At 48.0% G+C, this 25,259-nt stretch overlaps 1 protein-coding gene across 8 annotated transcripts in view; it reads right to left on the bottom strand.

The window, feature by feature from the left end:
- Positions 1-25,259, bottom strand: part of plekha6 (pleckstrin homology domain containing A6) — a 353,735-nt gene that overhangs the window by 100,761 nt on the left and 227,715 nt on the right. For 3 of the 8 annotated variants that reach the window (XM_086011101.1, XM_086011104.1, XM_086011106.1), the window contains exons 1-4: positions 23,573-23,838; positions 8,525-8,608; positions 3,343-3,478; positions 1,606-1,710 (exon numbers count right to left, since the gene is read on the bottom strand). In XM_086011101.1, coding sequence (XP_085867227.1) covers positions 1,606-1,710; positions 3,343-3,478; positions 8,525-8,608; positions 23,573-23,694 — 447 coding nt within the window. In that variant the 5' untranslated portion in view covers positions 23,695-23,838. Of the gene's footprint in view, positions 1-1,605; positions 1,711-3,342; positions 3,479-8,524; positions 8,609-23,572; positions 23,840-25,259 lie in introns of those variants that run through there. The other 5 variants (XM_086011107.1, XM_086011108.1, XM_086011109.1 and 2 more) reach the window with 2 other exon arrangements.

Here is a 25,259-nt window from a genome sequence, read left to right as displayed (position 1 = left end):
GAGGCAACAGTGCTAACCACTATGCCAGAGGGTGGTGGGGGTCTGGAACTCATTGCCTGAAAGGGTGGTAGAGGCAGAAACCCTCATCACATTTAAAAAGTACTTGGATATGCACTTGAAGTGCCGTAACCTACAGGGCTACGGAGCAAGAGCTGGAATGTGGGATTAGGCTGGAGAGCTCTTTGTCGGTCAGCACAGACACAACGGGCCGAATGGCCTCCTTCTGTGCCGTAAATTTCTATGATTCTGTGATTCTATGAAAGAAACCCAAAACAGCGGCAGAGATGGTAAAATATTTCCCACGCTCCCGCTTTGTGGAGAGAAGGGAAGTACTCTCCAGAGCACAGAAGAGTTTGGGAAACTGTTCAATATTTCGTATAAATATAACTGACCTTGAGATCACATTTTAGACACCAAATGGACCTCTTAATTATATTCCCTCTTGACTGCCTGTACTAACCCCAGTTCACACATACCAACTTACCTTAGGCATTTTCATCTAATGTCACTACAGAAGAAATATTACATCAAAAATTTTATTTTTCTCATTAAAAATAACTCTTGCTTCGCTCCTTTCACATTAGTTCTTTGGTGTTAATTAAGAAGACCCTTCAAACGCTGTCCCGCAGAAGGTCTCCAGCTGAAAGGCCATTTCCCTGGGTTTTGACGCTGCATCGACTGAAACGCGCACGGAGTCACATGTTCAATAACAGCACCGAGTTCTGGCGTCTAACCTGCACCCTGCTGAATAAGCACTAACTCCACAGTAATGCAGAGAGTCATTTTTACTCTGCTGAGCGTGCAACAAGTCACACAGTGAGTAACCCTCACACTACCAGATAACAAGCAAATCTGTGAAGTCACGCAGGGAGAAATCTTTACCCTGCTGAATACCAACTCCATTCAGTTATAAAATGTGGTGAAATCATAAACGCGGATGTAACAGACTAGTTTATAATTTTGCTGCAACAAGTGCACGGAACCAATGTTTGCACCTAATATGCAGTGAATAACCCTCACACAGCAACTCCATAGTTACCCAGGGTATAATCCTTACCCTGCTGAATAAACAGGGCAGCATATAACTCTCAGTGAACAAAGTGCACCAAATGAAAGCACCTGCCATTGAGTGTACTGGGAACGCTAAAGGGGCAGTGTTAGTGCTCTGGCCATGGTTCCTATTGTAAGAGAGCCATAAGCAATGTGTGGTATTTTAGACAGCCTCATGGAAGTTATCTTCTGCACTTCACAAGGTGCTGCCTGGTTTGAGGAAATACAAATGCGAAGCGTGGCTTGGGCGGAGATTGCAGGGCGATACGAAGGAACTTATGAAAGGATGGGACAGGGTAAATAGAAGCAGATTGCTTCCAGTAGTCGAGGGGTTAAGAACGAGGCTGCCACAGACACAAGATTAAATGAGAGAGATTTAGAAGTGGGCAGGAGAAACCTCTTCGCACAGAGAGTGGCGAGGCTGTGGAATTCACTCCCAGAGTCAGTGGTTGAGGCAGAAACGATGTCAACATTCAACGATTAGATGGGAGAGGTGGATGAAGAGAAAGAAGTTGAAGGGATATGGGAGCAGGGTGGACAGGAGCTATACTGTACCTGCTTAAACAGCCAGCCATGCTTCAGAACATTGGCTTTCGGATTCCTCTTCATCGAGTTTGACCTCTTGCCAAAGGAAGCATTCTTCTTTGATGACCTGGAAGTCTGTTAACAGACGGTATTAAAACAATCGGGCCAACACGCTGATGCCTTTTCTAAAATAGCACTGGGCTGCCCCACTGACATCAACTAAAAACAAATAAATGTGCCCCCACCACCCACCACTTTTTAAAGGGTCACAACTAATAAGGGCCTTAAGCATAAAAGAAAAAGTAAACTTATCAAACTAAATAAAAATATTATACCTAGCGTCCACTACACACTCCATCAGTCGCGGAAGGCCTCGAGTGCACTGGCGGACACCGTGTTCTTCTCCAGGGCCACCTGGGCATGGACAAGAAGGCGGAAGAGAGGCAGGCAACCAGAGTGACCACTCTCCCCACCAACAGGCTGTGTCCAACCTGGACATATAAATGACCACCTTGGCCAGGCCAAGGAGCAAAGGAGGTCCTCCGACTTGCCCATTCCCCTCCGCACCGAGTGTTGCTGTGGTTTAATCTAGAAATGGTGACTGCAGTTTGTAGTTAAAGGTGGGTGGGAGAGACACAGTCTGCACCAGGCTATAGGGCAGAGTCCGTCGGGAAACTTCCCAGGCGATTTGACCCTGAATAAACTCCCTTCTCTGGAACCCTGTTCCTCTATCCTCCGCAGGTAAAAAACAAAAGCCGGTGCGGACGCTGCCAGAGTTTAGGGAGTCAGCTTGCAGGGCGGATGGGGCAGAGAGGCACGAGTCCCACTGTTGGCGTATCTCTGGTGCCTGCCTGTCCCAAGTGGTTTGGGTGCCACTTCGGTGCCCATCAATCATTTAGGAGAGTTTGCCCATGGCCCACTCTCCCTGATCCTCGCTATGTCCTTCACCTCCTCCTGTGCAAGGGGTATGATCTGTTTTATTTTAATTATACCATATCTTTGGGTCTGTTGTAGACTATAATCGACAGAGATTGTTTGCTATGATCAGTCAACAACTCCATTATCATTGTATCAATAAAGCATGGCGTGATGGGCAAGCATGAGACTCTGGTACAGCTGCAGCAAGCCCAATACTGGAATAGCATAAAGAGCCGAATAGACGTTTGGTGCCTTAATGAGCTCAATGCTCCTCGTACCAGGAGAGAACCCGTGCTCTGTAACCATCAGTAGATATATTCCTCTCTCCAACACTTGTGATTCCAAACAGCAAGCTAAATTAGGTCAACTGTGAGACTGGAGCCTGCCAGCCAGTTACTCAAGATGCATAAAACCCATAACCTACTTACCAACATCCATTAACTGTGCCAGTTACAACAAGAGGCTCTGTATAGTTGCATTTAGGCTCAGTTACAACGTGCTGTACATTTACAAACCGTTGGCACAGTTTAGAGAGATTGTGGTTCAGCTCGATATGGATTGAGCTTTATGACACCCCAGAAGTGGGGAGTGGGGAGGGGTGGCAGGGTGGCAGGCGGGTACTGGTTGAACCAGTTTTAGGTACATTGCCAAGGCTGCCCAGTGCAGTGACGTCAATGACCGTTTGTTCTTTTGGTGGTAGCTTCACCTTCCCATACAACAGGCGAACGTGTGCCTGTATCGTAATACATGCCATCTTCACCCTCCCATCCGACGGGTCTGTCTGTATTGTAATAGCGTGCCATCTTCACCCTTCCATGTGCCTGAACTGCCGTGAAGTACCATGCTTACCCTGACTGCCTGTTCCTGAGAGGTTTCTGAAACCAATGTGTGATTGGACATCTCACTGGCAATGCTGGTTGGGCGATGCCCCCCTCCTCCTTCACCTCGCACTCCTCCTGCCCGGTTTGACATGTTAGATTTTGGCCTGCAATGACAAATGCAACAGTATTTAGAAAAAGATTGAAAATACAGATAGAATTCCCGGATACTGATTGAATAGCTGATGTTGCATATTGTTATGTGCTGAATTTGTGTGCATGTGTTTCTGGTGTATCCATGTGCGTTATATCTGTGCATATTGCGTGCATATGTGTTATTGATGTACATCTGTTATATGTGTACAGGTAGTACGTGTTGTATTTTTAAAAATTATTGCCCATCCCTAATTGCCCTCGAGAAGGTGGTGGTGAGGTGCCTTCTTGAACCGCTGCAGTCAGTAAGGTGAAGGTTTTCCTTGTGGTTTGATACAATGGGGCAGCTTGCTGGGCCATTTCAGAGGGCAGTTAAGAGTCAACCACATTGCAGTGGGTCTGGAGCCAGACCGGGTAAGGATGGCAGATTTCCTTCCCTGAAGGACATTAGTGAACCAATTAGTGGTTTTTATGACACTTTCATGTTTCATGTTCGCCATTACTGATACAAGCTTTTCTTAAAATTCCAGATTCTTTTTTATTTAATTAACTGAATTTAAATGCCCCAGCTACCGTGGTGAGGTTTGAACTCATCCGGGTCGATTTTCATTGACCCGTGGAGTGGGGTTTGGAGGTGTGCGGGGGGGTTAAAGTCCCGAATTCGGGGGTCCCGACACCATCCCGCCCCCAACCCGCCTCCATGTAAGTTTCAAAGGTGGGAAGGGATTAGTGCCAATTAACTGCCTGTTAACAGGTAGTTAACAGGCAGTTTTTAGCCTAATCCCTATTTTTAAGGTTGAAGTGTGGGATTCCCGACGGCTCCAAACCACGCCAAGTTAGAGGAGTCGGGCCGTCGGGTTGAAGGGCTTGGAGGGGGCGAGATGTAGGCGTTCAGGTGAGTGATATGTGCATGAGCGCAAAGGTAAGTGTGCTGGAGTGTCTAAAGTGATTAAATAAGTTTTAGATGTCTTTTCTTACCTTTTCAGCCTTCCTTCCTCTAGGTTTCGGGAGTCCATCATCTAACCAGCACAGAAAGCAGAATGGCTACGATCTGTCAAAAGTGACAGCCTGCAGCTTTCTGTGCCGGTGAGATTTCTAACTGAGTCTGTGTAGAAGGACTCAGGTTAGAAGTAAGACTGCCAGTGTTTGACAGCTTCAAACAGCTGTCAAACACTGATATTTCATCTGTCAAAAGGCCTTGACAAATGAAATTTCAGTCTGTGACATCACCTGTTGCCGGGTGGCCCTTAATTGGCCTGCTGAGCGGGCTCAACAAGGTCAATCAAGTTAAAATCGCGTGGATTGGCCGCATCTCGATGGAGGCGGGACTGCAACCCCGAAAGTTGTAGTCCCGCCTCCTTCCCAACTTCTGAATGAAAATCACCCCCATCGTCTCCGGATCATTAGTCCACACATATACCTCTGGATTACTAGTCCAGTAACATAACCACTATGCTACCATAGTGTATATGCTACCATATGTATGCATTATATTGGTATGTTATGTATGTGTAGTGTATTGTATCTGTACATGTGGTTTTTCTATGCTAAACCAAATAGGCTACGATCTCTGGCTCAAAGTTTTTGACTTAAGGCAAGCCAAAAAAAACTGTACTGAAATAATTAGGAGCCTGAAAATTTTGTGGATCCTCTCCCGTTCCATTTATAAATCCAGAATCAAAGGCGCTAGACTAGTCACAGAGTAGCTGCTGTGCTGAAGGAAGATTGTTGGAATTTAATCTTTCAGTCCCATAATAGCTTTGTAGCAATTCAGCCCCATGAGCTCATGCACACAGAGGGAACATTTCCTCAGTGCCCAGAGGGGAAATCGCCTCCCGCATTCTCTCCGCTTCATCAACACTCACAGACACTGTCTTTTTCAAACGTTTTGCCGAGGTTTAGTCACTTTACTGAAACTACAGCAGATTCACATTGCGAGCAGTCCGTCTTTCGGATGCGAGGTCAAACCTAAGTGGACGGAAAATAATTCCATGGCGCTATTTTGAAGAGGAGCAGGGGAGTTATCCCCGGTGTCCTGGGCCAATATTTATCCCTCAATCAACATCACCAAAAAAAAAAACAGATTATCTGGTCATGATCACATTGCTGTTTGTGCGCAAATTGGCTGCCGCGTTTCCCACATTTACAACAGTGACTACACTTCAAAAAGTACTTCATTGGCTGTAAAGCGCTTTGGGATGTCCTGAAAGGCGCTGTAGAAATGCAAGTGACTTTTTACGTCTACCCGAGAGGGCAGACAGGGCCTCGGTTTAACGTCTCAGCTGATGGACAGCACCTCCGACAGTGCAGCACTCCCTCAGCACTGCACTGGAGTGCCAGCCTAGTTTTTGAGCTCAAGTCCCTGGAGTGGGACTTGAACCCACAACCTTCTGACTCAGAGGCGAGTGAGCCACGGCTGGCTCAGCTGCCCTATTTCTCTGCTCAGCTAAGCTATAAAGCAACATCTTCATTTCAAAGAAAATGAATTCTAGTCAATGAAACTTCCAAATTCTTCTGAAATCCAATATAACAATTTAACTTAATGTGCAAGTGTCTGATATATATCCCGAGGCCTCCCCGACTCTCTCAGTGCACAAACCAGCTCCGATAAATAGAAATATTCACATTTCATTAATGGCTCAAAAACATTGCCTCAGAGTCTGAAAGAGCAAGCTTCTTGGTTCTGCCTCGAAGCACGTCTGTCAATAGTGATTTATTGAGACCAGCGCTGTTGGCACGCACAGTAAGCTACGAGTCGTGAGTTTAACATTCACACACACCCATTTCCCAGTTATAGCTCGTTAATGTGACAAACAGAGGGAGTTGTGATGAATAGGAAGTTTCATTACGTTTCGGATTATACGGAGTCTTCATATTTCTCAGAACTCTTCTCAGGACTAGCTCACGACTCGAGAATTCTGCTTGCTGCTGAACCCATCCTAGCTGAATTGACAACAGCGCCAGGAGACTGTCAGAGACAAAGGGGGACAGTTTTAACCGCGATCAGGTGAAAGGCTGGTTTTACACGCTGGCCGATTTTACTCTACAGGGGCGAGTAATATCGAGCGAGGTATAAAACCGGCGTTCCACCCAATCCCATGGGATTCCCCGCCGGTGAGTCAGGTTGAAATTACCACCCGCCCCCCAACACCAAAGTGATCGTTTGGATGGCGCCAGTGCGCAAATGACAATCGCAAACTCGTTTATCGGCATGCTTTGTTCTGTAGAGGCTCTGTTGAGTCCAAAGAGGCTTTGCAACTAGGTGACAAACAAATTTGTATGTGCCACCAACTCGGTGGGCTGCAGCCTGTTTTGGGCGCTTGTGGAAATATTTCCTATTGGCTGCAGGCATAATTAGCAATCAATTAGGAAGATCACCTTGGAGACAATTCTGGAAAGCGCAGCTGATCCACTATCCCTCGTTTTACACTATCGCCCAATGTCATGAACCCCTATGGGCCTTGCTCCTTCAGACGGGTTCCTCAAAATAAACAACAACTTGTACTTATACAGCGCCTTTAACGTCGTAAAGCATCCCGAGGCGCTTCACGGGAGCGATTATCAAACAGAGTTTTGACACCGATCCACCTCAGGAGAGATTGGGAAAGGTGACTAAAAGCTTGGTCAAAGAGGTAGGTTTTTAAAAGAGGAGAGTGAGGTAGAGTAAGGAGCGTCTAAAAGGAGGAGAGAGAGGTGGCGGTGTACTGGGAGGGAATTCTAGAGCTTAGGGCCCAGGCAGTTGAAGGCACGGCCGCCAATGGTGGAGCGATTAAAATCAGGATTGCGCAAGAGGCCAGAATAAAACAATATTCCTGTCTTTTGTACTTGAAGTATCAATTTGAGCAGCGCTATTTCTTAGCAGCTGTACATTTGAAACTAAACACAAGTAAGGAGTAGAGATGAAAATTTGGTCCCTCTTTATTAGTCATCACAAAGTCCAGCTCAGCAAATGAATCCAGCAAGTAGCTGATTCAGAGAGACCTGGGAGGTCCTGTTTTTCATTCCCCTGGTCTTTGCTAAGTTAGCTGATCTCAAATTGGGCAGCAGCACAGGCTACAAGTGGTCTCAGTGTCTCTGCTTTAGGGAAAAGATAATTAAAAAAATCAGCCAGGATCAGGGTCAGCAGTCACCCACCGTTGACTGGACTGCAGACACTCGCTGTGAAGACTCGCATGCGGCGAATGGTATTTCGACAAGGTCGTGGAGGGCAATCAGCACCCACGGAACTAGAGCCCTTCAGGAGGTAAGCAAAGAGAGGTCAACCAGGACTCATGGAACTAGACCCCCCCACAGGAGATGAGGAATGAGGTGGCAACCAGGACCAATGAAACCAGACTGCTTCAGGAGATGAGGAGTGAGATGGCAACCAGGACCCATGGAACGAGACCCCTTCAGGAGATGAGGAGTGAGTTGGCAACCAGGACCTATGGAACGAGACCCCTTCAGGAGATGAGGAGAGAGTTGGCAACCAGGACCCATGAAACCAGACTGCTTCAGGAGATGAGGAGTGAGATGGCAACCAGGATCCATGGAACGAGACCCCTTCAGGAGTGAGAGGGAAACCAGGACCCATGGAACTAGACCCCTTCAGGAGATGAGGAGAGAGAGGGCAACCAGGACCCATGGAACTAGACCACTTCAGGAGATGAAGAGTGAGATGGCAACCAGGACCCATGGAACTAGACCCCTTCAGGAGATAAGGAGAGAGAGGGCAACCAGGACCCATGGAACGAGACCCTTTCAGGAGATGAGGAGTGAGATGGAAACCAGGACCCATGGAACTAGACCCCTTCAGGGGATGAGGAGAGAGAGGGCAACCAGGACCCATGGAACGAGACCCTTTCAGGAGATGAGGAGAGAGAGGGAAACCAGGACCCATGGAACTAGACCTCTTCAGGAGATGAAGAGTGAGATGGCAACCAGGACCCATGGAACTAGAGCCTTTCAGAAGATGGAGAGAGAGAGAGCAACCAGCACACATTGAACCAGACCCCTATAGCAGAGGTGCGAGAGAGGAAAACTGTCAATAAGATGGAGAGAAAAGGTCATGAGAGACTTACTTGTCCTCCAGCTTGAAGATGCAGTTCTCGATGGGCACCACCCCTGTCACTGGGTCCTGGAACGTGGTAGTTCTTTCATTGTGACTGAAAAACAATAGAAGAGGTTGAGCACCAAGGCATCATTTATTCTAAATAGTTAGCCTGTGCCAATGGTTTACACTTGGGGTTAGAAGTGCACAGTGTGGCCAGCAACTCCAAAGGTTTGGTAGCTCTGTTGCCAATACTCGAGGATGTGAAGTGCTCGGTTTCTCATCAGCAGGCCTGAACCACTTTCCAGCTGCAGTTGCGAGGGCAGGAAGGTGACCTGCTCCAACTCAACTGGCAGCGTCACTGAGCAGCCACAATAAGCTGCAAGAGAATGGCAGGGGATGGCATTCCATTCAGTTTCCCCCCCCCACCGAGGTCAGATGCGAGGCCTTCACACAACACCTCCTCCGTCCCTTATAAATAACAGGATGAAAGGAGCCCCACAAGGTAATCTAACCTGTGGCTCTGCACTGCTCCAGTACAACACGAAAAAACAGCAGTCCCACTCCGCCGACGGAAGTGCGGTGGAGCAGAGTTTCAGTCTGTCAATGGAGCCAGCCACATACCCAATCTCCAATTGCGTGACGGGGGTCATCATCATGTTTGGGGCAGGTGGCCCATGCCTCTGAAGACAAATCAAAGACGCCTGTTCCGATCTTATAGAGTCATAACGGCACAGAAGGAGGCCATTCGGCCCATCGAGTCCGTGCCGGCTCTCTGTAGAGCAATCCAGTCAGTCCCATTCCCCCGCTCTCTCCCCGTAGCCCTGCAAGTTTATTTCCCTCAAGTACCTATCCAGTCTCCCCTTGAAAACATTGAGTGTCTCCGCTTCCACCACTTCCGTCGGCAGCGAATTCCAGGTCCTCACCACTCGCTGCGTAAAAAAGTTTTTCCTCACGTCCCCCCTGTATCTCTTGCCCAAAACCTTAAATCTGTGTCCCCTAGTCCTTGTACCATCAACTAGTGGGAACAGCCTTTCCCCGTCTAGCCTATCCAAACCCGTCATAATCTTGTACACCTCTATCAAATCACCCCTCAACCTCCTTTGCTCTAATGAAAACAAATCCAGCTTCTCCAACCTGTCCTTGTAGCTAAGATCCGCCATCTCCATAACCATTCTGGTAAATCTCCTCTGCACTCGCTCAAGTGCCTTCACATCCTTCCTAAAGTGTGGTGACCAGAACTGGACGCAATACTCCAGTTGTGGCCTAACCAGTGCTTTATCTAGTGGCATAACTTGGTGCGTCACCCAGTCCTTCTAATATGGGGACCCTGTGGCCCTTCCTAGGCTGAAGCCAAAAAGAGGATTTTTGTTGCTTCAGCTCCTGAAGGAACTAAGGGCTTTGATCCTCTCTGGGATGGATTGAGGGGTTGCCAACTTCTCCAGGAATTAAAGATTAATTACCTGGACACTGTTGCAAGTAACCCAGGAGAATATTAAGAGGGACGTTAAGCAAAACATTTTTTTTTTTTTTTTTTTTTTTTTTTTAAATGAACACTTTCATTTATTAGTTTTCCAAATATTGGAGATATTGGGTAAAAGGCTGATTGACCGGGCGGGGTGGTTGGAGGCCATGTGATGAATCCTCCAGGAATACGGCCAACCAGAGTTGGAGACACCAGATGGATTACTTTTGTTTGTTGGGGACTTCAACCAGGTCCTGAACGAAACTCTCGCCAAGCCCCTGCTGGTAGGAGTGCCGCGGGGGCCAAATCGGGGCTTAAGAGGAGGAATTTCCAGCGTAGCCTGGAAACTATTCCTTGATGAAGACTCACTCACCACCCCCCCCACCCAAAATTTAGGGCGGGGCGGTATTTAAATGGGCAGATACTCACCAGGTTCCGTCCCAAATTCCTGCCCCGCGCCCTCCCCACTTCCATGTAGAAATCTCCTTTTCTACCCTCCCCCAACATCTTTAATGCATTGGAGCTCCAGTTCCCATTCACTGTGTTAGTGATGGCAAGTCTCATAAATGATTAAACACAGCTCAATAAACAGGGTAACATAGAGGTCCGCTCCACACTGCCCAGGACTAAGTGTGCTGGTACCAAATCAACTGATACAGGACAATCATTAGTAAACCATCCATAAATAAACAGACCAACATTTCGCAAGAACGCAACCACGTTTAGCAACAGAGAAAGACCACCAGGTCCAAGAAATTTGCCTCTTTTTTGGTGATTACCCACATTAATGTAGACAAATGTGAGGTCATCCACTTTGGACCTAAAAACAACAACTTCTATTTATATAGTAAAACGTCCCAAGGTGCTTCACAGGAGTATTTTAAGACAAAAAATTTGACACCGAGCCGCATAAGGATAAATTAGGGCAGGTGACCAAAAGCTTGGTCAAAGAGGTAGGTTTTAAGGAGCATCTTAAAGGAGGAAAGAGAGGTAGAGAGGAGGAGAGGTTTGGGCAGGGAATTCCAGAGCTTAAGACCTAGGCAACAGAAGGCACGGCCACCAATGGTTGAGTAATTATAATCTGGGATGATCAAGGATGAACAGGGTACAGTACTTTTTAAATGGTGAAAGGCTAAAAACAGTGGAGGTCCAGAGACTTGGGGGTCCAGGTACATAAATCATTAAAATGTCATGAACAGGTACAGAAAATCAAAAAAGCTAAAGGGATGCTGGCCTTTATATCTAGAGGACTAGAATACAAGGGGGTAGAAGCTGTGCTGCAGCTGTACAAAACCCTGGTTAGACCACACCTGGAGCACTGTGAGCAGTTCTGGGCACCACACTTTAGGAAGGATATACTGGCCTTGGATTGAGTGCAGCGTAGGTTTACCAGGACGATACCCGGACTCCAAGGGTTAAGTTACGAAGAGAGATTACACAAATTAGGGTTGTATTCCCTAGAATTTAGAAGGTTAAGGGGTGATCTGATCGAAGTTTTCAAGATATTAAGGGGAACAGATAGAGAGAAACTATTTCCACTGGCTGGAGATTCTAGGACTAGGGGGCAGAGTCTAAAAATTAGAGCCAGACCTTGCAGGAGTGAAATTAGGAAACACTTCTACACACAAAGGGTGGTAGAAATTTGGAACTCTCTTCCGCAAACGACAATTGATGCTCGATCAATTGTTAATTTTAAATCGGAGATTGATACCTTTCTGTTAACCAAAGGTATTAAGGGATATGGACCAAAGGCGGGTATATGGAGTTCGGTCGCAGATCAGGCATGATCTCATTGAATGGCGGAGCAGGCTCGAGGGGCTGAATGGCCTCCTCCTGTTCCTATGTTCTCATCCTCTCCCTCAATCCTTTCTCCCTAGAAACATATATACAGGAAACTTTGGTTTATCCGGAGGTTAAAAGTCCGGAAAGCTCTATCTACCGGCAAAATTCAGGAGCCGTTTTCTATAAGTATTTTTACTTCTCATTGCTTTTTTTTCCCCAGTCAGGCTCTGCAAGGTCTGTAGCTAAGCAACAGCTTCAGCTAGAGACGCTTTTAAGCTGCAGCCAACTGTTCTGAAGCTGTTGCTAAGCAACAGGGTTTGTTGATTCACACGGAGCTGAAAATCTCCGTATGTTTCAACATGTCCGGCAGTTTTGATATAACGGCAACAGTTCGGTCCCGTCGGTGCCGGATATCACAAAGTTTCCTGTAATTGAGTTCTGAACCCACCTATACTGTCTACTTCAATAGGCTTTCAACAACAACAACTTGCATTTATACAGCACCTTTAACATAATAAAAAGTCCCAAGGCGCTTCACAGGAGCGTTATCGAACAAAATTTGAAAACAAGCATCATAAAGAGATATTAGGACAAGTAGGTCAAAGCGGTAGGTTTTAAGGAGCATCTTAAAAGGAGGAGAGGTGCAGAGTCCGAGAGATTTAGGGAGGGAATTCTAGAGCGTAGGGCCTAGGCAGCTGAAGGCATGGCCGCCAATGGTGGAGCGATTAATATCGGGGAGGCCAGAATTGGAGGAGCGCAGAGATCTCGTAGGGTTGTAGGGCTCAAGGAGGTTACAGAGATAGGGAGGGGGCGAGGCCATGAAGGGATCTGAACACAGGGATGAGAATTTTAAAATCAAGGCTTTGCCGGACTGGGAGCCAATGTAGGTCAACAAGCACAGGGCTGATGGGTAACTTATTCCACAATCATATAACATAAGAAATAGGAGCAGGAGTCGGCCATTTGGCCTTTTGAGCCTGCTCCGCTATTCAATAAGATCATGGCTGATCTTCTACCTTATCTCCACTTTCCTGCACTATCCCCATATCCCTTGATTCCCTTAATATTCAAAAATCTATCGATCTCTGTCTTGAATATACTCAACGACTGAGCCTCCACAGCCCTCTGGGGTAGAGAATTCCAAAGATTCACCACTCTCTAATTTAAGACATTTCTCCTCATCTCAGTCCTAAATGGCCGACCCATTACTCTGACCTCTGGTTCTAGACTCCCCAGCCTGGGGAAATATTCTCCCTGCATCTACCCTGTCGAGCCCTGTAAGAATTTTGTATGTTTCAATGAGACCACCTCTCATTCTTCTAAACTCTAGAGAATATAGGCCTAGTCTACTCAATCTCTCCTCATAGGACAATCCCCCCATCCCAGGAACCAGTCTGGTGAACCTTCGTTGCACTCCCTCTATGGCACGTATATCCTTCCTTAGGCAAGGAGACCAAAACTGTACACAATACTCCAGGTGTGGTCTCACCAGGGCACTATATAATTGCAGTAAGACGTCTTTACTCTTATACTCAAAAATCCTCTTGTAATAAAGGCCAACATACCATTTGATATATTACCCTTTGGATGAAACCCTCCTGCATGGCTTCTGATTGTCACTCCTGACCTCCAGATTTTTAACTCACATTCCCTGGAATTTGAACCCTTCACAATAGTGAACAATTCCACTGGCTAAACTTTGTCAATCCCCTTTGCAATCTTCAAAACGTCAATGAATCCTCTTCTATTCCAAAGAAACGGAGTCCAAATTCCTTAACCTTTGCATTTAACTTAAATTTCTGATACCCGGAGTCACTGTTGTTGCCTGCGTCTAGTATCTCATTAAGGGGAACGACGTGCTTCCTATCAATAGGTGACTAGAACTGCACACAACACTCCAGATATGCAGGAAAACCAACTAAGTCATCAGTTTCTGCTTACGTGAGCCAGACTCTCACTCTTGGGGAGGGGGTGTTTTGAGCAGAAATAGTCTCATCAGCCATCGGAACAGTTGGAAACCCAGAGATTAGAACCAGAGGGGAGATGAGGAGAATTATTTTTTCTTTGTAACTCAGCAAGTTGTTGTGGTCTGGAATGCACCGCCTGAAAGGGTGGTGGAAGCAGATTCAAGACTAATTTTCAAAAGGGAATTGGGATATATACCTGGAAAAGGAAAAAATTTGCAGGGTTACGGGAAAAGAGCAGAGGGGTGGGGGGGGGGGTGGCTGTAGAACGCATTGGATAGCTCATTCAAAGAGCCAGTATGGGCACGATGGGCCGAATGGCCTCCTTCTGTGCTGTATGATTCTATAATTACTTTCTCCTCATTCCAGGAGGGCCAAGCTCCTTGCTGTAGCAGGCCAAGGTGCCCCACACCACCCCTCCCCGCCATACTAATCAGACACAGTGAGATGAGAAGACAAACACTGTTCTTAAAAAATGCCACTGCATGCACATCATTTCTGGTGCCGAGGGGGGACACGATCCAATGGCCACCGCCTCAAGAACAAGAGGTGACCCACGGCCGTATCCAACACGCAAGCGGCCTCCGACTGCTCAGCGACCTTTTAAACACCGGCCTCGTTTTTGTTTCATCTGAGCTTCAAATACAAGTCCTTTTGCTGCACCCAAAATGCACGCCCACATCTTAAAGTCACCCAAAAATAGCATTTACTGTACAACGACGATTCCGGCACAAGGCTGCTGAACGAGCGAGGTGCCTACACGAAAAGAAATCCTGCCTTGCAAAACCAACAATTCCCGATGCAAGGGTCACTTCTCTTGAAAGCGAGAAGAATTGCAGGAATATTTTCTCCACCGCATCAAGAAAAGAAAAAAAAATCCTAAAATTCTATCTGGGAGCATCCAGCGACTGGAAAAGGATCTGCGCGGTTGTTATAGACAAGGGAACATCTCCCCAAATCAAACCTAGTCGCGTAAACAGCTGGAATGAGTGGTACGGGGTTTTCCCCCTTTTGCTAGCACAACCCTTACCATTGGCCGCCTGCCCCCATTCTACTGCAAGCGTCACGCTTCTTTGCTCATTCTGTAAACGTCTCTTCAGTATCCACTTGCTTCTGTGTAACGCTGATAGCAATCATCAGCCGCCAGCGTGCGAGGCATCAAAGTTACTTTCATGAATAAAACAATTGTCGTCAGGTTACTCAGCCCTGGCAGGGTTGATTATTTTTGTTACTGTGTGTCTGGGATATCATCGGCATGGCGAGGAGTCAAAGTCCTGCCCTCACCCTCTCCCACCATAGCCTGCCCGCTAACTACACACCACCCCTCGCTAAACCAGGAACTGTTTAACACGGGAGTGTTTTAATTTCCACCCAAATTTTCTTTCCAATTTCTCCCCTTTTCCCCCTGAAGACGTTGACTCTTGATGAGATACAGCAGGCCTGTGCAGCAGGTCTACCCTAAAATGGTGTTCTTCATTTGCGGCGCAGTCTTACGTGCTAAGTGGCTGTAGGGGGTATCCAACACGCAAGAGGACTCCCATTGCTAACTGCAATCCTGTCCTAAAAGCATGCCCTTTACTAGCTGGCGTCATTTTTCCCCCCTTCCTTAGCTCATGGTCAGTTGTACCATCCCGCCTGCTGCCACAGCGCAGATCATCTGCATGGCCCCAGGAGTCGAACCTGGGGTCTTTCGGTCTTTATAGCTTTGAAATAAACCAGGTCATTGGTGGAGCTTGAAAATGAAGGGTTAGAATCATAGAATGACACGGCACAGGAGGAGGCCATTCAGCCCATTGTGCCTGCGCTGACTCTTTGAAGGAACTATCCAACTGGTCTCATTCCCCTGCCTTTTCCCGGAGCCCTGCAAACTTTCCTCTTCAAGTATTTAGCCAATTCCCTTTTGAAAGTTATTGAATCTGCTTCCACCGCCCTTTCAGGCAGCGCGTTCCAGATCACAACGTTTTTAAAAAATCTCATCTCCCCGCTGGTTCTTTTGCCAAATACCTTAATACAATATAATTTTAAAAAGCACATGTCTGGTAAGTGGAACCCCCGGGTCCATTCCAATCTCATTTACTGCTCTGCGTTATTGAGATGAGGACCCAATCTCTTCTACCAAGCTGTACTAAGCTCGATGGTTTCAAGTTAGCTTTGATTCTTGACAGATTTGCAACACAGGAGACAACACATTCAGACTCAAAGGGCTCGATTTTGTCAATGGGGAGCTTTTGGAGGCGGGACTCCCACTTTTTGGGTTGTAGTCCCGCCTCCATCGACTTGTGGCCAACTTACGCTATTTTCCCTTGATTGACCTTGTTAAGCCCGCCCAGCGGGCTCAGCAGGCCAAGTAAGGGACACCTGGTTACGGGTGACGTCAGTGATTGACATTTCATCTGTCAAGAGCTTTTGACAGATGAAAAACCAGCGTTTGACTGTTCTGTGAAGCTGTCAAACACTGACAATCTGTCTTCTAACTTGAGTCCTTCTACTCAGACTCAGTTAGAGATCTCTCCAGACCAGAAAGCAGAGGCTGCAGCTTTTGACAGTTCAGCGGCCATTCTGCTTTCTGTGCCGGTGAACTGAGGGACTCCCGAGAACTGAAGGAAGGAAGCCTGCAGGAGAAAGTAAAGGTAAGTGAAACTTATTAAAACACTTTACACACACCTCACACACTTACCTCTGCACACATGCACCCATCACTCATCTGCACAACGGACATCTCGACCCCTCCAACCCCTTCAGACCGATGGCCCGCCTCGCTAACTTGGCGTGGTTCAGAGCCGTCGGGAAGCCCACACTTCAGGGCTAAAAATAGGGATTAGGCAAAAAACTGCCCGTTAACTACCTGTTAACAGGCAGTTAATTGGCACTAATCCCCTTCCCGCCTCGGGGAGTCGGCTCCCAGCACAGGTCGGTTACCCGCCTCCTGGGACATTGGCACGGAGGCGGGATGGGTTCCTGCCCCCCTGATTCTGCAATTTTCCCACCACTCCCGCCTCCAAACCCGCCTCCTCGGGGCTTGGAAAATCGAGCCCAAAGGGTTCGTATGATCAGCTTTTCAAAGGTGTCTCTGCACTTCGAATCTCCTCTCTCTCATGTTCTAGTCTCTCCCTCGGTGCTGTATCTGGAAAACCCTCTGGTGTATTCATTATTTTGCGAAAAGATGAGATCAGCACCTTAAGCTACAACCAAAATATAACCAGTGGAATCCTACCACTGAACAGTAGGTAACCTTGGCTGAGGTCCTCAAACACCACTCATTCCAACCTAATAATCAAGAACATCATTTGTGATATAATAGTCTCGCCTTCCCAGCTCCCGTGTCTCTTTGGTCACACATGTAAGCAACATCAACCTGAAGCCACGTCAACCTGACGCCAACAAGAAAAATATACACATACATACATATACGTACACACATATACATACATATACATTAAAAAAATCAAAAGGTGTCAGTTGTGGCTCAGTTGGTAGCACTCTTGCCTCTGAGTCAGAAGGTTGTGGGTTCAAAACCCACTCGAGATTTAAGCACGTAACCCAGGTTGACACCTCAGTACAGTACGGTGAGAACGCTGCACTGTCGGAGGTGCCAGCTTTCAAATGAGATGTTAAACTGGAGCACCATCTGCCCTCTCAACAGTGACTACACTGTTGGAAGAAGAGCAGGGGGGAGTTCTTCCCCAGTGTCCTGGCCAATAATTATCCCTCCGCCAACATCACGAAAACAGTTTAACTGGTCATTTAACACATGGCTGTTTGTGGGAGCTTCCTGTGTACAAAAGTGGCTGCCGCGTTTCCTACATTCCAACAGTCACTACACTTAAAAAAAGAATTAATTTGCTGTAAAGCACTATGGGGCGTCCCGAGGTGGTGAAGGCGCTATATAAATGCAAGTCTTTGGCCTAGAAATTCAGTAAGGCGCTGCCAGCTTTGCGGCCAGTTACCGCCCAAAGAGGGCTTCTGCGCCAATAGAGAAGTTTGCGCTGATATTCAGCGCAGCGGTAATGGCGGCGGTAGTCGTTAGCGCTGCGCCGGCACCGATGACGTCATCGGTGTGCACAGTGCCCCGCTACCGCCCCGCTACCGGCCCGACCCCCATATTGAGTTGCAGCGGCCGCAAACAGCGACCAGAAAACGGGGCCGTACTGTAGCCTTAGTGGGGCGCTTTAAGATGGAGGTGCGGCCGGCCGCTTTTTCGGCGGCCGCCTGCCCGCACCTCCTTCCCCGGCCTCCTCCACACCCCCCCCCCCCGCGGCATTGCCGGCTGCTTTCCGCGAACCCGGCACTTCTCCGTGGTGCCGGGCTCATTTGCCGGCACTATCCAGCGGCGATCTCCCCGTTGCAGGCACCTCCCCTTTAAGAGGAGGAGGCCTGCAGTACCACAGCCTGCCGCTCCGCAGCGGGTGGCGCAGCGGCGCCTAGAGCGCTGAAATTCAGTTTCAGCGCCCCAAGCGGGGGCGGGCACACCCTGGAATTGCGCCCGGTTCCGACTTGGGGCGCAAAAACTGAATATCTGACGGTCGCAACTGGCTCCGCGCTCAGCGCTAACTTTTGGGCGCACGCCAGCTGGCGGGCCCAAAGTGAATTTCTAGGCCTTTCTTTCTTTAAATGTATTTAGCGTATTTTTTTATGTCGTCAGTGTCCGTACGGACGAAGGATCACCACAATACACAAGTCTATTTGTCTCAACTGTCCTGGCCATTAGCTAACCTTCAAACAACATCACTAAAAAACAGATTATCTGGTCATTATCTCATTACCGTTTCTGGGACCTTGCTGTGCGCAACTCCCCTGCTCTTCTTCGAAATAGTGGCCGTGGGATCTTTTACATCCACCTGAGAGAGCAGAAGGTGCCTCGGTTTAACGTCTCATGCGAAAGACGGCACCTCCGGCAGTGCAGCGCTCCCTCAGCACCGCACTGGGAGTGTCAGCCTAGATTTTGTGCTCAAGTCCCTGGAGTGGGACTTGAATCCACGAACTTCTGACTCAGAGGTGAGATTGCCAGCACTGAGCCCTGGTTGACACCCATCATGGACAAAGATTTCAGATGAGGTAGTCGTACAGACAAAACCCTATTTGAAGTTAATCTAGCCGTGTTGTATCAGATCGACACCAGCACCTGGCAATGTTTGAGATTCTATCATCAAGGCAGCAATATCTAACTCCCTATATTGGGCCTCCCGTTAATCCCAGGAGCCAGTAGAGGGAACAAGCGCCCTTTCACTTGAGAAACACAGGACAGTCCAGCTTCCATAGTGATTCTCATCTCACCACAAGAGCAAGGACGAGAGGAATGGAGGGCAAGACAGAAGCTGCCACAGAGGAAGTGGAATGAGTAATGTGGAGAGGGTGGGGAAATCTCAGAGTCACGGAGGGAGGGTGAGCAAGATGTCAGCGATGCACAGGAAGACAATGACAATAGGGTCAGCTGTGGTTCAATTTAAACCCAACCTCTGGAGTGCCCCTCCCCCAACCACCAATCACTTCTGCCACCTGCACATGACAGGTTCTTAAACTAGGCAGTTCTGCAATGCCATGGATTAACCTGTGTTCGTATTAACAACACTGCTGTCCTTGAACTGCAGAGGTGTAATGGGTGTGGCTGTTTTGAAATGATCCCCTCCACATGATATGTGATTAACAACATGCAGGACAATTAATAGAATACGTCCTTCCAAACTTAGGTTCTGTCTGGAGGCATTATTTTGACGTCTGGTCTGTCACTGGTGGTGGTATTGAGGGAGGGATTGAGGGGAAGGGAGTCCGAGATGATGAATTAAGAGCAGCAGACAGGGAGTCCTTCACACACTATAGCTGAAGTCTAATTCTTCATCGAGCATATTGATACCAATATGCGACAACAATAAGGATTACAGAAGCCTACAGTCATGTTTCAACAATGTCAGATTTATGAAGCCATGATTTGTACTCCATGCCAAGATGAGAATTACTTTGAGTTGACACCCATGTTGTAAATACTTGCATCATCAGGTCATAGATTTCTGTTCTCATCACTCACACCAAAACAATCTCCTTCACTTGTTTAAAATATCAAATACGACAAGTTTTATCAAGTCTGGGAATTACTTCTTCAGCCAGTCAGTGTGTGCTTGGTGCCAGTAAGTGAGAAAGTGAAAGGTATTTTGGAAGTGGGCCATGCTGCTAACCTTTAGGCAATCACCATCCTGTGCAACACTGTCAGACAAGCTGAAGCTCATTTTAAAACATCCGCTAACTGCTCACCGATCCGCCATGCATGGACTGTCAGCCAGGAACATCAATATCAACTAGATGCCCAATCCAGTCAGTGTGATGCAACAACAACTTGCATTTATGTAGCACCTTTAACGTAGTAAAACGTCCCAAGGCGCTTCACAGGAGCGTTATCAGACAAACTTTGACACTTAGCCACATTAATAGATATTAGGACAAAAGAGGAAGGTTTCAAGGATTGACTTAAAAGGAGGAGGGAGAGGTGGAGAAGCGGAGAGGTTTAGGCAGAGAATTCCAGAGCTGAGGGCCTTACGGTGGAGCGATGGAAATTGGGGACGTGCAAGGGGCCAGAAATATTCCTCCATGGCATTGCCCCTCCCTATCTCTGTAACCTCCTCCAGCCCTACAACCCTCCGATAACCCTGCATTCCTCCAACCCTGGCCTCTTGTCCATCCCCCGCTTCCTTCGCTCCACCATTGGTGGCCGCGCCTTCAGCCGTCCAGGCCCCAAGTTCCAGAATTCCCTCCCTAAACCTCTCTACATCCCTCTCTTCCTTCAAGACTCTCCTTAAAACCCACCTCTTTGACCAAGCTTTAGGTCACCTGTCCTAATGGCTCCTTCTTTGGCTCAGTGTCAATTTTTGTCTGATGACGTTCCTGTGGACGTTTTATTGAGTTAAAGGTGCTTTGTAAATGCAAGTTAACTCAGCCATCCCTCCTGTTTCTAGAAAGAGACATGCAAAATTTGGCAAAACTTATTGGGAGTGAAACCAATGCAAGCTTTGATGGGCTAAATTCAGGCAAACTGGGATTGTTGACACGAAGCCTACAGAACAGCCAGAGGCGTTTAATAGGTCGTCTAGGCAACCACAGAGTCTTGGCGGTTTGGCAACTCAGCTTAAGGTTATAACGCATCAAAAAAAAACATCAGCCCAGTCATAAAATAGTCACAGATAATGTAACTAAGTGCTAGGTCACCTCGTAACACCTTGCATGATTCAGAGGATATCAACTCAAGCAGTTCACACCAAGAACCAACGTTTTAAAGTATCATGCAACTGAGGCCATGTGCAACTGAGAGTTCCTAGTTTAGATTGAGTGTGTGAGAAAGAGAGGGAGTCAGAGAAAGCGAGGGAGACAGAGAAAGCGAGGGAGACAGAGAATGAGTGAGACAGAGAAAGCGAGGGAGACAGAGAAAGCGAGGGAGACAGAGAAAGCGAGGGAGACAGAGAAAGCGAGGGAGACAGAGAAAGCGAGGGAGACAGAGAAAGCGAGGGAGACAGAGAAAGCGAGGGAGACAGAGAAAGCGAGGGAGACAGAGAAAGCGAGGGAGACAGAGAAAGCGAGGGAGACAGAGAAAGCGAGGGAGACAGAGAGTGAGTGAGACAGAGAAAGAGAGGGAGACAGAGAATGAGTGAGACAAAGATAGACAGACAGAGATAGAGAGAAAAAGGGGACAGAGAAAGAAGGAAAGAAAAACATATTGTACCCATTCCTCCATCATTAAAAACCTATACTCCGCTTTAATGTTATACCAAAACTCACAGTAGCCCTGTAGGTAAAACCTGGTATAGTACAGAGCCCAACTGACCAGAAAGTCCCAGGTTTGATACCCGAGCTGTGTTGAGTTAACCGATATCAACCAGTCCCAGCCGTTGGGTAACTACAACTGGCCTCAGGCGAGGGGGCGGGGAGGGGGGTAAATCAGCTCAGGTTTCCACCCCGCTTACTATCCTGTGGCAGGATGGACTTGGCTGGGGTGCCTTCTACATTTGAATAGCCTGCTGATAGTCAATATCGAGGCTTACACGGTCAGCAGCCGTGGAACGGTCTCCAAGCAAAGGTCAGCGCTTTCTAAAGAGGAGGCAACATTGGAATATGCATACACTGTACCATCACCAACAGAGCCAGTCCCAATCTCAGAGTGCCGGGGCCATTGGGAGAGACAGAGTGCCGGGGCCATTGGCAGAGACAATGTGCTGTATGTACAACACCCAAGTGAAAGTCATACGGTGCAAAGTACTCACTCATACACACTGTCTTAGCGCTGGATTTTCATTCAGAAGTCGGGTTGGAGGCGGGACTACAACTTTCGGGGTTGTAGTCCCGCCTCCATCGAGATGCGACCAATCCACGCTATTTTCACTTGATTGACCTTGTTGAGCCCGCCCAGCGGGTTCAGCAGGCCAATTAAGGGCCACCCGGCAACAGGGGACGTCACAGACTGAAATTTCATCTGTCAAGACGTTTTCACAGATGAAATATCAGCGTTTCACAGCTGTTTGAAGCTGTCAAACACTGACAGTCTTACTTCTAACATGAGTACTTCTCCACAGACTCAGTTAGAAATCTCTCCTGCACAGAAAGCTGCAGGCTGTCACTTTTGACTGTTCGCAGCCATTCTACTTTCTGTGCCGGTGAGATGAGGGACTCCCTGAACCTAAAGGAAGGAAGGCTGAAAAGGTAAGAAAATGTATGTAAAACTTATTTAATCACTTTAGACACACCAAACACACTTACCTTTGCACTCATGCACACATCACTCACCTGAACACCGACATCTCGCCCCCTCCAAGCCCTTCAACCCGACGGCCCGACTCCTCCAACTTGGCGTGGTTTGGAGCCGTCGGGAATCACACAGGTCAAGCTTCAAAATAGGGATTAGGCTAAAAACTGCCTGTTAACTACCAGTTAATTGGCACTAATCCCTTCCCGCCTCGGGTAGGCGGGTCCCAGTGTGGGGCGGGTACCCGCCTCCTTTGAAACTAGCATGGAGGCGGGTTGGGGGCGGGATGGGGTCGGGACCCCCGATTTCGGGAATTTAACCCCCCCCGCACGCCTCCAATCCCGACTCCACGGCACACTGAAAATCGAGCCCTTAGTGTTAACTGTTACACAGGTATAGTGCGCACATAGCACGATAGGTAATGGTCCTGTCACATATACCACACATATGCGACCATGAGCCACATATTGTCGTGATGGATCAACTGTGTATGCAGCTGTGTACCCCCCTGTAGCAACTGTATTTTAACATCGGTAACATCTGGCAGTGCAGCCAGCTCAGGACAAGCTGTGTTGGTTAGGCAGAGCTGGGATTTGAAATGGTTACAAGTAGCTTTATAAATGGCACACAACAGCCCTTCCACCGACTCCCCCGCTATTAACCACATTGCATTCGCGTCATTTCTGCGCAGCGCGAGACTATTAACCCCGACGCAGATGTAAAGCGAGGACTCGGCCCTGGGACTGGTAGTTGGCAGAACACTTCATTACCGAACTATGGTCGTTCTCCCTCCTCCTACCTGCACAGTGTGTGTGTGTGTAGCATCCACGTACACAGAATCTGCCTGCAGATCAGGCACGTCAACACAGCACTACCAAAAGCACACAGAATTCTCCCACACATTTAACTATTTGCCGGTCCTGGGACACTTAAAAAGACCGACAGGCGAGCTCGCTTCTCCTCCCAAAACACAGACCCCCGCCACCGTCCAGAAAAACAATTCTGAGCCCGTCTTTGATGAACAATCTCAGAGAGGCCCGTTTGCCGGCTCCATAGGAACACTGCAATGCAGCATTACCCTGACAAGAGTACAAACTAGTTAATCAGGCTACACAGCGTTGCACTGTCCTTAATACAGATACCGACCTCTTCTTCCTATCAGCCCTGAACTTCAGCATTATCTTAATCACAGACAGCTCCTGTAAAATCAATATGCCGGGAGGCTTGCAGCGCCCTTCTGTCCCACGGGCTCGGGATCTCGGGATCATTCCCCGCACATCCTTACGTTCCTCGTCAGAATTCCACTGCCGGAGACGGGGAGGGCAGCAACTTCATTCCCAACCTCGGCCTCAACAGCCAGACAAAGCCTACACCTAGCCAGCCAGCAAGGTGAAGTGCAGGAGAGAGAAATTCTTCACGCTGTTTCTCTTCTCAAACGTCCCCCCCCCCACCCCCCCTCTCACTCTCTCTCTCTCCCTCTCAAGGGAGGGTCTGAAGGACACGGGAATCAGTCAGGTACTGAGGGCTCAGCGGCCAGCAACCTATCTCAGTAACGAAGCGCCGAGTCTTGCCGATCAAGCTATTTTACAATAGTGTGCTGCCTGCAGGTCTGTGGTAAGACCTAGTTAATCCCCAACAGTGATCACAAAGCCGTCAAGTGCTGCTGTCTCCTTCAATTTGCACTAATGGATTACTTCATGAAATAATTTACCCTTTAAATCCCACACCTCCATCACATTAAGTTACCAAAAAAAAAAATCAGCAGCAGCAAAAAAAAAAGCATCAAATCCTGGGTTTGTGTGATTCGCGGCCAAGGCTTTTAACAGAGGTGGGCTTTATGATGCTCAAAAAGCCCCTGAATCTCGGTGAGGGTCGCAGCACTGGGTGGTAGCAGTGACCCACACTGCTCCGCCAAGGCTTAGCGATTAAAGGCGCCACCCAGCCCGTCATTGAGCCGCAGAGATTAGAAAGGTCCCAGGTTCAATCCCAGCTGGATGCAAAAGATCCCACGGCACTATTTCGAAGGGCAGGGGAGTTCTCCCCGGTGTCCTGGCAACTTTCCTCCCCTCAACCAACATCACTGGGAACAGGTGACCTGGTCATTATCTCATTGCCGCTTGTGGGATCTTGCTGTGTGCAAATCGGCTGCTGCGTTTCCAACATTACACTTCAAAAAGTACTTCATTGGCTGTAAAGCGCTTTGGGACGTCTTGAGGCTGTGAAAGGCGCTATAGAAATGCAAGACTGTCTTGGGATGGCAGGACTGTCGTATGAGGAGAGATTGGGTCGACTAGGCCTGTATTCACTAGAGTTTAGAAGAATGAGAGGGGATCTCATTGAGACGTATAAAATTCTGACAGGGCTAGACAGGCTGGATGCAGGGAGGATGTTTCCCCTGGCTGGGGGGGTCTAGAACGAGGGGTCACAGTCTCAGGATAGGATATTTAGGACTGAGATGAGGAGAAATTTCTTCACTCAGAGGGTGGTGAACCTGTGGAATTCTCTACCACAGAAGGTTGTGGAGGCCAAGTCACTGAATATATTTAAGAAGGAGATAGATAGATTTCTAGACACAAAAGGCATCAAGGGGTATGGGGAGAGAGCGGGAATATGGAATTGAGATAGAGGATCAGCCATGATCATATTGAATGGCGGAGCAGGCTCGAAGGGCCGAATGGCCGACTCCTGCTCCTGTTTTTCTGTTTCTATGTTTCTTTATTAGCTGATCACTAGGGTGTGGTTAGGGGGTTACAATTGGCCGAGTGGACCTGGGTTTAGTGGGGAGGTGGAATCAGCCATGGGCCCATGGTATGCAAAAGACTTAGATAATAAC

This window comes from Somniosus microcephalus, chromosome 18, assembly GCF_052327205.1.
Source record: "Somniosus microcephalus isolate GS21.2 chromosome 18, FLI_Smic_1.0, whole genome shotgun sequence".
NCBI classification, from domain to species: Eukaryota; Metazoa; Chordata; class Chondrichthyes; order Squaliformes; family Somniosidae; genus Somniosus; species Somniosus microcephalus.
The sequence above is the reverse complement of the archived record's forward strand: the minus strand, read 5'-3'. Positions and strand labels throughout refer to the sequence as shown.